The sequence below is a fragment of the Ursus arctos genome, unplaced genomic scaffold (assembly GCF_023065955.2).
Source record: "Ursus arctos isolate Adak ecotype North America unplaced genomic scaffold, UrsArc2.0 scaffold_12, whole genome shotgun sequence".
NCBI classification, from domain to species: domain Eukaryota; kingdom Metazoa; phylum Chordata; class Mammalia; order Carnivora; family Ursidae; genus Ursus; species Ursus arctos.
This window is the reverse complement of record NW_026622786.1, coordinates 32,969,583-32,983,626: the sequence shown is the minus strand read 5'-3', so window position 1 is coordinate 32,983,626 and position 14,044 is coordinate 32,969,583. Positions and strand designations below refer to the sequence as shown.

The 14,044-nt window shown below is 34.3% G+C and overlaps 1 protein-coding gene across 1 annotated transcript in view; it reads left to right on the top strand.

Annotated features, from left to right (window-relative positions):
- The window catches only part of PKN2 (protein kinase N2), a 131,127-nt gene that overhangs the window by 37,655 nt on the left and 79,428 nt on the right, over positions 1-14,044 (top strand). The window contains exon 2 of the mRNA XM_026497664.4: positions 10,625-10,925. Within this exon, the coding sequence (XP_026353449.1) occupies positions 10,625-10,925 (301 nt within the window). The remainder of the gene's footprint in view (positions 1-10,624; positions 10,926-14,044) is intronic.

Sequence of the window (14,044 nt, the reverse complement as noted above, 5' to 3'; positions counted from 1 at the left end):
CTTTCTTTTTTTTTTTTTTAAGTGATCTTAACAGTTTTGAGGAGTACTAGTCACATATTTTATAGATGTCCTTCTATTGGAATTTGTTTTTCCTTATTAGACCAGAGTTATGGGTTTCTGGAAAGTAAACTACAGTGTTAAATACTATTTTCATCATATTGTATCAAGGGTGCATAATGTCAACATGACTTACCACTGTTGATGTTGGCCTTGATTACCCAGATGAGGTAGTGTTTGTCAGGTTTCTCCTGACTATAAAGTTACTCTTTTTTTTTTTTTTTTCTCCTCCTTTTTATACTGTACTTTTTGGAAAGAAGTCACTATGCACAACTGACATATAAGGAGCTGGGGGGTTATGCTCTTCTTCTTTGATGGGCGGAATACACACATACACTCAGCCATCATCAGAGATCTGAGAAAGGGATACAGACTGTTACTACAAGAGTATCAAAATGTATTACACATATAAAACAGCCTCACTGAAGAGAGTGGTGGGAAAAGGTACTAACCTAGGTACTTGAAAATGGAGGGAACCTGCAAAAGCAAAAGGAAGTGCCTGGAAGCACTGTACTGTAGTTGAGAAAGTTATTTCCTATGGGGATATGGGTTAAGAATTCTGATCCTGGGGGGCACCTGGGTGGTGCAGTCGTTAAGCGTCTGCCTTTGCCTCAGGGCGTGATCCCAGCATTCTGGGATCGATCCCTGCATCAGGCTCTTCCGCTGGGAGCCTGCTTCTTCCTCTCCCACTCCCCCTGCTTGTGTTCCCTCTCTCACTGGCTGTCTCTCTCTCTCTGTCAAATAAATAAATAAAATCTTCAAAAAAAAAAAAAAAAAGAATTCTGATCCTGTTACACATGTATACTGGCATTGAATAAGTAAGTGGATGGCAAGGAATAGGAGCCAGGTTTCTTACTGGAAGGAAATTTATAGATAAGCAGATGAAGGAGGTTAGAATGATACAGATTATGGATTGGAAGTGGAGATGTCATTATATAGTCATAATACTATATAGATGTCCTTTATTTCTTCACCACTGTGGATCCGATTGCCATTACAGCATCTAGCACGCATAATAGGTATTTAGTAAATATTTGCAGGATGAATGAATCAGTCATGTTTGGCCAGGATGTGGGACACTATGGTTTAGCTTAGTCAGATGTCCATACTTAAATCGTTCAACTGTTGCCAGGGATTATGGGATCATATAAAAACATTGACAACCTCACTAGAATCACATGGTTTGAGTGAGATAAGAAACATTTCCCAGAAACTCGAGAAGAGTATGCAAAATAAGACCAAAAATGACTAGTAGCTTTCTTTGGAAGAAAAGTAGAAATCTGACCATTAGGTTCAGTTTCATGGTATAAAATGAGGTTATTTAAAGTGGAAGTGCACACAAATACTTATAAGGAATATTGATCTTGATATTGGAAAAAATCATCTATATAGATCTGTAATTGCAATTATCATTACTAAATGAGATAAAATTCATGTTTCAAATTAGGAAGCTAGATGTATTTTATTATTTGGAACTCTGATTTGTGATAAGAGAAATCTTTTTTTTTTTTAATTGTGTTGAGTTAGCCAACATCATTAGTTTTTGATGTAGTGTTCAATGATTCATTAATTGCATATAACACCCAGTGGTCATCACAACACGTGCCCTCCTTAGTAAGAGAAATCTTAAGTCAAGCTAACTCAAGCAAAAGAGGAATTGATTAGCACTGTGACTAAAAAGTTTAGAGGTATGGGAATATGTTTAAATGATTGGATTTAGATGCTAAGCCTGTGTCCTCAATGATCTTTTTCTCTCAAGGGGTTAGCTTTATTTTCTGGCTGTCTATGATAAGAAAAGCATTTATCTTTGTCAGTAGCTTTAAATTTTTATTGTTTTTGCAACTGGTGTTCTCCAGAGAAGGACTTCCTTATCAATTCCCTTGAAAAGGGCATCTGAATGTGCCTACTTCAATCACATGACTAATCCTAAATCAGTCACTGAATATAAGGATTGGATACTCTCCTACATGCAGCTTTTGCTTAATTTTGTCACAGGAATGGTAAGGAAGTAAGACAATTTTTTTTTAAGCAAGTCTACTTTAAAAAGTAATGACTTTGTTTTGTTTCATTTTTTAAAGAAGAGTATTGTTGTCTCTACCTACATCCTTCTGAAGTGTGACAGAGGGCTTAAGGTGGGGAAAAAAAAAGGAAAAAAAGTTTTAACATAAAAACAATGTTAGATTGTTACACTCTATTGGGATTAAATTAATAATATTAGTAATTAATATTAATAATTATTGCAGAGACTGCTTAAAATGATCATTATTTCTTGCCTGGATTACTGCAGTGGCCTTAATCACATATTGTTATAGTGTAACAAACTCCTTTCAAGATTCTGTGAGTATACTAGGTGGGTTTTTTTTCCATTGGTCTTGTTTGTGCTCACTTATACAGCTGCATTCAGCTGGTGCATAAGCTGGACTGGAATGTCCACTGTAGTCTCACTCACATGTCTGGTGCCTCAGCTGGAATGGCTGGAACAGCTGGAGTGCTTTGGTTCTCTTCCACATGGCCTCTCTCCACATGGTCACTCTCATCTTCCAGGGCCTCTCTCTTTAACAGAATAGTCTAGACTTCTTTAAATAGTATTTGGGTTTTCAAGAGTGAAAACAGAAGCTGTGACTCCTCTTGAAGCCTGTGCTTGTGTCTCTTTGCCTATCATCAGAATATTACTTCCATCACATTGTCAGAATAAGTCAAAAGGCTAGTGTTCAATCAGTGTGAAAGTGGGGACACATAAAAATGTGAATGCAGGGAGGCAGGATTCATTTGAGACTACTTTATAACTGTCTACTGTGGCTTCATAGAATGGGTTTCCCTGCTTTTCTCTGCCCCCCGTCTCTTAATACAGGAGATCATAGCATATCACTTACTTGCTTAAGCCCTACCCTGTTTCACTCAGAATAAAAACCAAGGTCTTTATATTGCCTACAAGGCCCTATATGATCCTTGGTCAGATAAGAATTTTTTTTTTAAAGATTTTATTTATTTATTTGACAGAGAGACAGCCAGCGAGAGAGGGAACACAACCAGAGGGAGTGGGAGAGGAAGAAGCAGGCTCCCAACGGATGAGCCTGTTGTGGGGCTTGATCCCAGTACTCTGGGATCACGCCCTGAGCTGAAGGCAGACGCTTCACGACTGAGCCACCCAGGCGCCCCATGATAAGAATTTATATTATATCTAAAACAAGAAATCCAAGGTAGGCAGTGTAGGACTTGTGTAGCAGTTCGGTAAAGCCGTCAGGGTCCCAAGCTCATTCTCTGTGCTTTGCCATCTTTCGTTATGTTGGGCTTTGTTCTGTTTGTCCCTTCTCGCCACATGATGGCTCCTGCATCTTTAGGCCTTGGATCTGCATTCTAAGCAGAAAGAGAGAAGTAGACACTTTCCCCAAAATGCTGGCCTGACTTCTCTTTAACAAAAATTGTCTTATGGCTACTTCTAGCAGCTGGCGAGTCTGGTGAAGGGAGAGTTTTATCTGTGTACTTTGTTGCATCTAGCAGAGTGGGAGTTTTCTCAGTAAGGATAAAAGGAGGATGGATATTATGTAGGCATCCAGTACTATCTGCTTCAGTGCTCTGTGCCAGGAACTGCAATGTTACTATGAAAACATACTTCCTATTCCTAGGCATAGCTATTATGTGACTTAGAAATAATACAGTCAAGGTAGTTGTAATAATTCCATTTTCCTTGTGAAGAAATTGAAGCTTTAGCATGGTTGCAGTATCAGAATTTATACATAGCCAGTTTGACTCTGAATGCTTAGTTCTTGCCATCATGCTGTATTCTAACTGAGCTTTCTGTGAAACACATACACATATACACACAATATGGCCTACCTTTGTATAAAGCTTTGTTGCTTCTTCAGATTGTGTTTGGTTTTCACGTCTACCTTAATACATTGAATACCTGAAAGAAAACAGGATTGTGTTCTTTTCCATTGCCTAACATTCAGTGAACATTTTGAATAAAGTTTAAAAAAAACTAGAAGATAGGAAAGCCAAACATCATTTTGCAGATGAACAAACAGGTACAGGGAGATGGGGATAACATGCTTGAATTGCATAGCTAGTGACAGAGAGCTGGTGTTAGAACTGGTTTCTTGTTTTCTGGTTGAGAGCATTCTACCCTGGGTTGGATTAGATGGTGAAATTAGAAGAATTATGTCCTGCCAATACTCATGATTTAAGGTATGTAATATCTTAATTAATGCAAATCAGGTCAAGGTGTAGTTCAAATATAAGGAAATGGATACTCCTAGAATCTCCTCTAAGAAGGCAGTAGAGAATAAAAGCACGAAACCAGGAGTCAGGAGACTGGTATGGTAAACCCAGCCAGATCACTGACTTTTCTTTGTGACCTTAGGCAAATTGCTTAGCTGCTTTGAAACTGCTTTGCTCAAAACTAAAACAAGGGAGTTAGACTACTTGATCTTTGAAGTTCCTTCTAGCTAAAACATTATATGAGCCATTGTTCCCAGTGAGTTTTTATGGGTGCTCTAGCATTTCTTGGCATCTAACAGGTCAGACTGTTTTATATGTCTAGTGTAGAGAAAGTAACAGCTTTTTTACTTCTTCTCTAGGAACTTGGCCAGTGAGGAGTAAACATCCTTTCCTACCTCTCCCTAAATGAAGTATTTGATCATAAGTAACAGACCTTTTTCTTCATTTTGTTCTTTGAGTCTGATCCTGTTCTTATTTTACTGTTTTTCTTTACTGTCTGTTAAAATGTAGTAATTTAAAAATATCATTTTATGTTCTAGGCTACAGATCAGAATTTCACTACTTTATAAAGTAAAAATAGTTGTATTTATTAACTACATATTAACACATTTGTGTATTTGAAATACCTGGCTTACACATGGTACTGTCCAATTAGAGTGGAATGTGTACTCTTACCCTTTGCAGTAGAATTGAATTGACTCAAAATAACCTAGTTAAATCGCAAATATACTATAGACTGTAAGATACCAGTATAAGCTCTTCATTTGCCAAAACTGAAATACAGTGAAAGTTATTTTTGGTTTCTTTTAAATAATGTCTTTCCCTCCTTATTAGATAGGCAGCATATATTCATTACTTTAAAAAATTGAGCAAATTTGGAAAACTTTGAAGAATATAATGAAAATTCCTCTTAATTTTCCTGACCAGAAATAATAATTATTTTTTTTAAGATTTTATTTGTCAGAGAGAGCACTAGCAGGGGGAGCAGTAGGCAGAGGGAGAAGACGACTCCTCGCTGAGCAAGGATCCCCATGTGGCCCTGGGATCATGACCCAAGCTGAAGGCAGAGCTAACCGTCTGAGCCACCCAAGCGTCCCATCCAGAAATAATTATTATTAATATTTTAATTTTTTTAGCATTTCCCCCCATTTTTATTTTAAACATAATTTGAAATAAAACTGTGTGTACATAGCAGTAATATATGAGGCTGTACATGCTACTGTGGAATAATAAAGGTGAAAATAGGAGAAATCTTTTCTTATTCCCCAGCCTGTTTGAAATTCTTTTGTTGTGACACTTAGTAGCCTCCTGAACTTTTTCTTTCCTATAAATTGGTTTAAAGCTCTCCTATTTGTAAGTCTTATGAGGAAGTTCATGCCTATAACAGTGCCTTGCATGTGTTATTGATGGTTTTTTAAAATTATTGAATTGACCATTCTATACAGTAAAAATTTGTAATTATTTCTTAGGTTATACTCCTAGAATTAGGATGACTAGGTGAAAGAAAATGACTGTTTTTAAGTTTCTTGTTACAGATTTCCAGCTTATATTTATAAAGACTTATGGTTTACATTTGGATTATTGCTAACATTATGATTAGAAAAATCTGTCAGTTTCAAAGGTAACAGTGGTGCATTCTCTTCTGCCACAGTACAGTTTTTCTTTAATGTATATTAATAGATACATGGTTAGTGAACAGGAGAATGATGTAAATATAACATGGACTCTAGGTTAGTTCATCTGTAATTTTCCCCAGAATGTTCATATTTTGAGGCAGGTTAAAAAAAAAAAAATTTTTTTTTTTGAGAAAGCCTTAGCAGTATATAAAGACCTTAAGATAAAAGCTCAAAATCTTAAAGAAGTTTGATAGTTTTGGGCCTCTGTTATCACTAAGGAAAAGTCTTATGTCGCTCTAATGGTCATTCATTTGTTGATAAAGTGCCTTTTCTCTCTGTTAATTTTTGTTGTTATTTTCATTTATCTTGTTACAATTTGGTGTAGCCTTCTGGCCCAAAGATTTATATCATTCTTCAGTTCTGGAAAATTGTCATTCACTTATCTTCATGTAGTATTTCTCCCTCATTTTCTTTGTTCTCTTATTCTGGAGCTCTTCCTAGATGGATCTTGGATCTTCTCATTTTATCTTCCATGCCTTTTAATTTCTCATATCTCTGCGTGATGAATTCAGAGTAATTTCCTCAGTTTTCTGTCTGCCAGTATACTAATTCATTATCTTGGTCTGGTCTGCTATTTAACCTAACCACTGAATTTTTAATTTGTTTTGGTTCCTTTGAAATCCATCTAATTTTTACTTCTTGTTTCTTACTCATTGAGGTCTCTATTCCCTCTTTTATTTAGCCACTTGAAACCTACTTAACTAAAAAGCATTTCAGTTGTTCTATAAATCCTGAGGGTATTAATTTTACTGATGGTTTCCTTTTGTTTGGATTTGATCCATCTGATTGAATGACTGCATTAAACATATGGATGATATAAAATTTAAAATAGAATTAACCATGAAAGACTTGAAATATTTTTTAACAAGTATTTTGTGATGCTGAATTTAGATAGTGAGATAAATAGGGCATAAGAAAGACAGTAAAATAACGTAAACAGCAAAATGTTAATTTGACTAGAATGGAGTAGCTAGCTTATGATTTCAGTGATAAAAGATGAGAATTATGAGGCTTCTTTTCTGTATAGATAATTGGTGGAGCATAATGAATACTGTTAAGAGTTTAGTTTTATGCTTAGGATGAGTTCATTTTCTTTTTTTAATCTCTTATCTGCATACTTTCTGAGCAGTATTAGTGAATTTTAAAGGGAGTTTGTGATTAGAGGTTGGATCTAACTTTATTTTGAAAAGGTGAAAAAAGGTATGTACTGTTTACTTTTTTCTTTTTTTTAATAATAATTTTTTATTATGTTAGTCACCATAGAGAAGGTATGTACTGTTTAATTTGGGAGTAGGCATGAAATTTTGCAGAGTAGAAAACAGTTGTGAATGAGGATGAAAGTGTTAAGCTTCTAAACATAATGCAATATAGATGGTGTAGACTGCCTGTAGTAGAACCTACTGAGACAAAGATTATCACTGAAGGTTTTCACTGGTTAGATAGCTATTTATTTTCTGAGGCTAATTTATTTTACCTATGTCAGGAATATTATTTCATTGCCTAGTACTGATTCTGGCATATATGACATAATTGTTTTATTATTTTTTTAGGGTAGAGATATAAGCTAATAGATAAAATGTCTCATTTCACTTGTTTCAAATGCAAGAAAAAATATTTTCCAGTAAATTTCACAGATTATTGCAACTAAAATATTTAGGAAAGCAGTAATAGAAAGTACTATAATCTTTCTTGTCTACTGTCAGGGGACATTTATCTCAAATTATTGATTGTACTGTAGGTATTTCCTTTTCAAAAAATATTTAAGCTATGTCACAACAAAAGATGGGAGTAAAATACGGTTACTAAAAATTTAGGCCTATGAAAAGGAAGAGGAAGCAAACATGCTAACCACCTATGGTTTATATCTAATTCTAGCTAATATAGTTGCTAAGGTTGAATATCAGTTTTGCCTTTGAGTTTCCTAGAGTATAAGTTCTCTTTATCAGAAAGAGGAAAGCATGAGTTCCTCAGCAGTGACAGACTTTCCAAAATAGAATATTAAATAATATAATGGACTAATCATTAAGAAAGCAAAACAGAACTACTCTGCCAGGTACAACCCTTGCCATCAAATTGCTAATAGTCTTTGGGGTAGTGAAGAGAGGCATTTAATCTAAATTCTAAGAGGGAATAAGCAGGAAGTTCTTTTCCAGGAAGATTTGTAGTGAACTTTGAAACAAAGTAGAAGTTAGCAGAGAAGGGACTAGGAAGAGATAGTTGTAGAAAAGGAGGAGAGGTAGTATATCCCAGAGGTGCAACATGCATTAGTAGCTGAGCCAGGAGAGATTGTCTCCAGCAGTAAATTCTGTAGTTTGATAGGATTGGGATTTAGATAGCAAATTGAAAAGAAATGAGAGTTGAAGTAGGCAAAAGACGTTTAAGGATTCACGTCAAATACTGATGCCATTTTCATATAACAGGTTTTTTTGTTACAGCCTTTATATTTTAGTACCACAATTCTCAAACTGTACAGTAAGGCTCTCCGGGGTGCCTAAGCAAACTCTCAGGATGTTGCAATGTATTTGAAAATTTCCAGGGAAACACGGTGACACCATATGTTGGGTATCATGTGAACTAATGGGAGTCGGTTAAATTTCAGTATTAGATTATTCTACATTCCCTTTGTATGGAACAGAAAATGAAGATGGGAGTGTCCAATCTGATTTCAAAGTTTGAGAAATGGTGAAAGTACGCAACAGTAATAAGTAACTAGTTATTAAAGAATTAATAAAATGTAATGTTTTCTTTCATATTTATATTATTTCAAACAGCTACTGAGTTGTTATAATTTAAGCATTAAGTAATTAGGAACTTACTGTTTAATACACAATTGTTAGGTATTTCTTTTGGCCTATACAGCATATGGAAAAAATTACACACTAAGGTCACCACGAAGCAAGAAATTTAGGGAATCTCTAGCTTAGTACATAATATTAAAGCACAAATTTATGAAAGCAGTTCATGTTTTCTAAGTCTGTAAGGTTAGAAATAAAAATATCTAAAAGAATGCAGTTAGCTTAAACTTCTTCATCTAAGCATTCTTTGCCTCAATCCACTTTACCTGAAGCCAGACAGCAGAAATTTGGCATTTTATTTTTTGACAATAGTCATGTGCTGTTGTTTTTGATAACCAGCCAAAGGTAGATTCATAAACTTTGGAAACTGGATAAATAGATGATAGGATTTATATTCCACTATGAGTAGTGAAAAATCTAGATACTATTTTGGTCCAAGTGGAAGATCATAAGGTATCACTTTTCCCAGGAATTCTTAATCTCTGATCCGTGGAACCTGGAAATTGTATATACAAACATGAAATTTTCTTTGTTCTGCTGGGTTTTTTTTCAGAGTTCCAAAGGGGTTCTTGACCCTAGAAACATTAAGAATAGATTTATCAACTACTTCATTTTTTTTGTATTGTATGCCCTTTGGCACCGGGTAGATTGGTCCAAAGCCAAGACTAGATCCCACATCTTCCCATCTATTAACTCACTATTCTTCAAGATAACCTGGTTTTTTTTAGAGGTTAGGAAATAGATGTAAAAAGTATTTGCACCCAAGAATTTAAGCAGAACTTATTTATATGGTTATGATGAATTCCTGAAGAAATTAAGGAAAATCTTTTAGTTGGTTGGATCTGTGGTTCAAAAGGTACATAAGGGTGCACAGTGAAATGTCTCTCTTCTAGAACCTTCACAAACTTAATTCCTCTTCCCAAAGGTAAACATTATCTCTAATTTTTGTGTTTCAGAAATTAAAAATTTTTTAAACCAGTATTCTAGTAATGGAGTTTAAAATAGCAAATGATATACAAATAGCTAGGACATAACTTTGGTTTGTTTTAAATGGAGATTTGATGTGCTTACCTAATCTAATTTTTATTTTAAGATGAATAACTGGTACTGTGTATTATCTTAGCTTCTATCAGTAGGACGTAATTGAGACATATTTTCTAGTAATGATGTTTTTGTAATGAGTCAACCAAGTTATCAATTGGGATAGTTAGCCATGAAATTATATATAGAGTTCTGAATATAGTCTTTCCAAATCCTGATGCATTTATTCATTACCCAAAAAGTGGTCATAAGGATATTACTTTTTTATTTTTGCCAATATTAGTTTTTTAAGAGGTTTTTTATAGAAGATCAAATAGAATTGTATCTTCTGTATGGAATTTAATAATAATATTCACTTATTGAGTAACTGTACAGTGGGCCAAGAATTGTGCTTGGACCTTCACATAAAATATTTTGGATTATCACAATACCTCTGAAAGGTGGCAATATTATGTAGATTTTATAGATGATTAAATTGAATATTTGAAAGATTAAATAACTTGCTTACAAGTCACAGTGTAGACGTTAGGCTCTAACTTGGGTTCATAGGATATCAGAAATCCACTGTCTTTATAGAACCCTAAGATGCCTTTGTGTGTAGATGTGTTTACTTTAATATAAATTTGTCAAATAATGCTATTTAGTGAGTGAGCAGAGTTTTTGAACTTAGAATTTTGTATGGTAATAATAAAGGTAACTAGTCTGTTGCTTATTAAGGAAATAATAAAATGTGCTTAATGAAGAATCACTGAACACATAGTTTTGCTCTTACATGTTACTGAGCAACTAACTTTCCTAAACTACCACATTTGTATGTTTATTTCTTTTCTGTAGGGAGATTCCCGAAGTCTTCCATTTTCTGAGAATGTGAGTGCTGTTCAAAAATTAGACTTTTCAGATACAATGGTGCAACAGAAATTGGATGATATCAAGGATCGAATCAAGAGAGAAATAAGGAAAGAACTGAAAATCAAAGAAGGAGCTGAAAATCTGAGGAAAGTCACAACAGATAAAAAAAGTTTGGCTTACGTGGACAACATTTTGAAAAAATCAAATAAAAAATTAGAAGAACTGCATCACAAGCTACAGGAATTAAATGCACATATTGTTGTTTCAGATCCAGAAGATGTTACAGGTACATATGTATTTTATTTGATATATCTATAGTATATTAGTAAGAATTGTATCATTTTTGAAATTCATAAGCTTTGTGACATAACCATTTTTAGCTTTTCTGAAAGTACAGGGACTGTATTTTCTCCGATTGTTAAGGTCTTGTTTCTGTTCTATTCAGAGTGCAGTGAGTTGATGAGTATGAAAATTGAAATGTTTACTTAGAGATGAGTAACACTGCTGTCTACTGTCTTGCCCTCTGTCAGTAAGACATCACTTAGAGTTATTTTCCAAGATTAATGTTTTGTATTGTGTCAACCACATGCTCTTACCTGATTCATCCTTGTGATCACCAACACGAGTTTGCCAGATGACTTTTTAAAGTTAAAAATGTGTTCTGTTACCAAGGGATATTTTTATTCTTTGCAAACGTGATTAATCAAACCTATGACCTTTGTTCTGTGTGCTCTAAGCAACTGAATTAACAACTAAGCCACCAGGCATATTGTTTGAAAAGGAAGAAGAAGAAAATTTTAAAAATCAAACATTATTTTTTTCTTAAATATAGAAAAGAAAAATATAACCTATAAGTCTAACCTAAGATTTTTAAACAGTGGAATTAACAAATGTTCGTGTTGGAAATTTTTCAATGGTACAGAAAGTAAAAATAGAAAAACTACCTCTCTCCACCTAGGCTCTTTCCTTAAAGGTAGCATTACTAACTTTTTGTTGTATATCCTTCCAGAAGAAAAATTTCCATGTTTTTACTAGTATTTATCCATTTATATATGCATTCTTTCTAAAACCTTTTACTTAAAAAGATCATATAAGACACATTTATCTAATAGTTTGTCTTTGCAAAGATGATATTTTGAGCAAGGTTTGTAATCTCTATAACCTTCATTCACAGAGTAAAGGAGTGGTATATGTACAGTAATGTATCCAACACCGTAGTAATTTTAGAAGTATCTGTGTGATTAGCTAATAAGAAATAACAGATACAAGCAAAATTAAATTTGATCAAGAAAATACATAAATGTGGCTAAGAATCTCAAATTACCAATCTAAAAAATTGGAGAAGATACTTCAGATAGTGTACTTAATAAAACTTATTTTAATGCATCAGTTTCAACATCTGTGACTTACCTTAGGGATTTCATTTGGAGACTCTCTATGTAGAGATTTCAACCTTGTAAGAAGAATTGAATCTTAAAAATGACAGAAATCATAGAGAAACCAGTTTTCTTATTTTAGAGCTGAAATAATCCCAAAGATGTGAATTAATTTTCCCAGAATAAGAAAGTTAGCTAGGAACTCAACGCAGCTAGTATTCTCTCACCCACACATTCAATAATTACGTATAAATGGAAATTCGTATTATGAAAATGCTTTTCTTAGCAATATCATGTAAACTTAGAAATAGCCTGTTCCATTGGAACTCTGCCGAGCTCTGCATTTTTTGCCCATTACTTCTTTAGGAGAAGTCTAAAATAAGAAACGGCTCTAGAGCTTTAAACTCTGTTTATTTAGAGAAAACATTTTTTTCCTCACAGAATACTGATAATTACCTTGTAATTGGAATATTGAGAGTTTTTGCCACACAAAGAGTAGTCCATTTGGTTTCCGCAGTCCCTTTCTTGTCAGACCTAATCTAAAGTAAATGATTTTGTTTACCTTAATACACAATATAAAACACATACAATTTTATGGCAATCTAATCTAAAATTAATGCTGAACTACCATTAATCCTGCGTTGTTGTTGCTTTTACTTCTGTTAAGTAAGTAATGAGGAAAGAAGAAAAAAAGACTTATTACCAAGTTGTGTGAATATGCCACTTGCAAAGAAAACTATTTTTTTTAATAAACTCAAATTTTAACAAAACTGTCAGATTTATTCCACACAAACGTAAGCATTAAGAAGTTACGGTAGAAAGTTACATTTCATATAACATTTGCCCTGCAATTATCTGAAAATTCAGTATTAAAAATGATAGCAAAGGGGCGCCTGGGTGGCTCAGTCAGTAAAGCGTCTGACTCTTGATTTTGGCTAAGGTCATGATCTCAGGGCTGTGAGTTTGAGTCCAGCATTGGGCTCTGTGCTGGCTTGGAGCCTGCCTTAGATTTTCTCTCCCCATCTCCCTTTGCTCTAACCACCCCCCCCCCCCAAGGCTGGCTTGCACGTTCTAAAAGGAAGGGAAGGAAGGGAAGGAAGGGAAGGAAGGGAAGGAAGGGAAGGAAGGGAAGGAAGGAAGGAAGGAAGGAAGGAAGGAAGGAAGGAAGGAAGGAAGGAAACAAAGAAACAAAGATCAGTAAAGAAGATTTCTGATTTAACTTAAAACTTTTACTCCAGGCTTTGTTTCCCAAGTTGTTAAATTTTTAAAGTACTCTGATAAAGTCTATTTTGGTACTAATTATAAGAACTTATACAAGATTTTTATTTGGTTTCTTTTTCTTTTTTTTGAGATATACAACTAAACAGCTACTATGTTCTAGGCTCTATGATAAGCCTTGAAAACAGGTGAATAAAAACATGTCCTTACCCTCAAGGAGCATGTGGTTTAGTAAGTGATTTAAACATGTATAGAAGTAAATTACGAGGCAACATGATACAACAGTGAATGTACAAAGTAGAACAAAGAAAGATAATCAGAGGAAGCCAGGAAACATTTCACAATGATATCCAAATTGGCTTTCAAGAAAGGAAAAGAATTTGTTAGTAGGGCCTCCAGGTCATTTTTTTATATGAAACTCGAGGAAAGACAAACCTATACTAGGTAGACACCTATACAGTGGTTGCCTAAAGCCAGGGATGCAGACTGGAGATTGAGAATTAATGTATACAAGAGCACCACTGAAGTGATGGAAATGTCCAGGGTCCCCTGGTTGTGGTGACAGTTACCTGGGTGTATCCATTTGTTAAAAAATGGATACTTTAGTCTCCAAAGTGTGTGGGTTAATAACAAGTGTTTAGGTAATTTCTCTCATCTTGGGGGTATGCAAGCAGAATGACTCAAGAAAGAGGGACAAAATTTAAGTCTGCCTTGTATGAATAATTACTATGTAAATAGTTAGGAGACCTCTTAATTCACCTTTGTAATAATTAACTCTATTAATCTTTAGTTTCTTATTTGTGAAATAAGG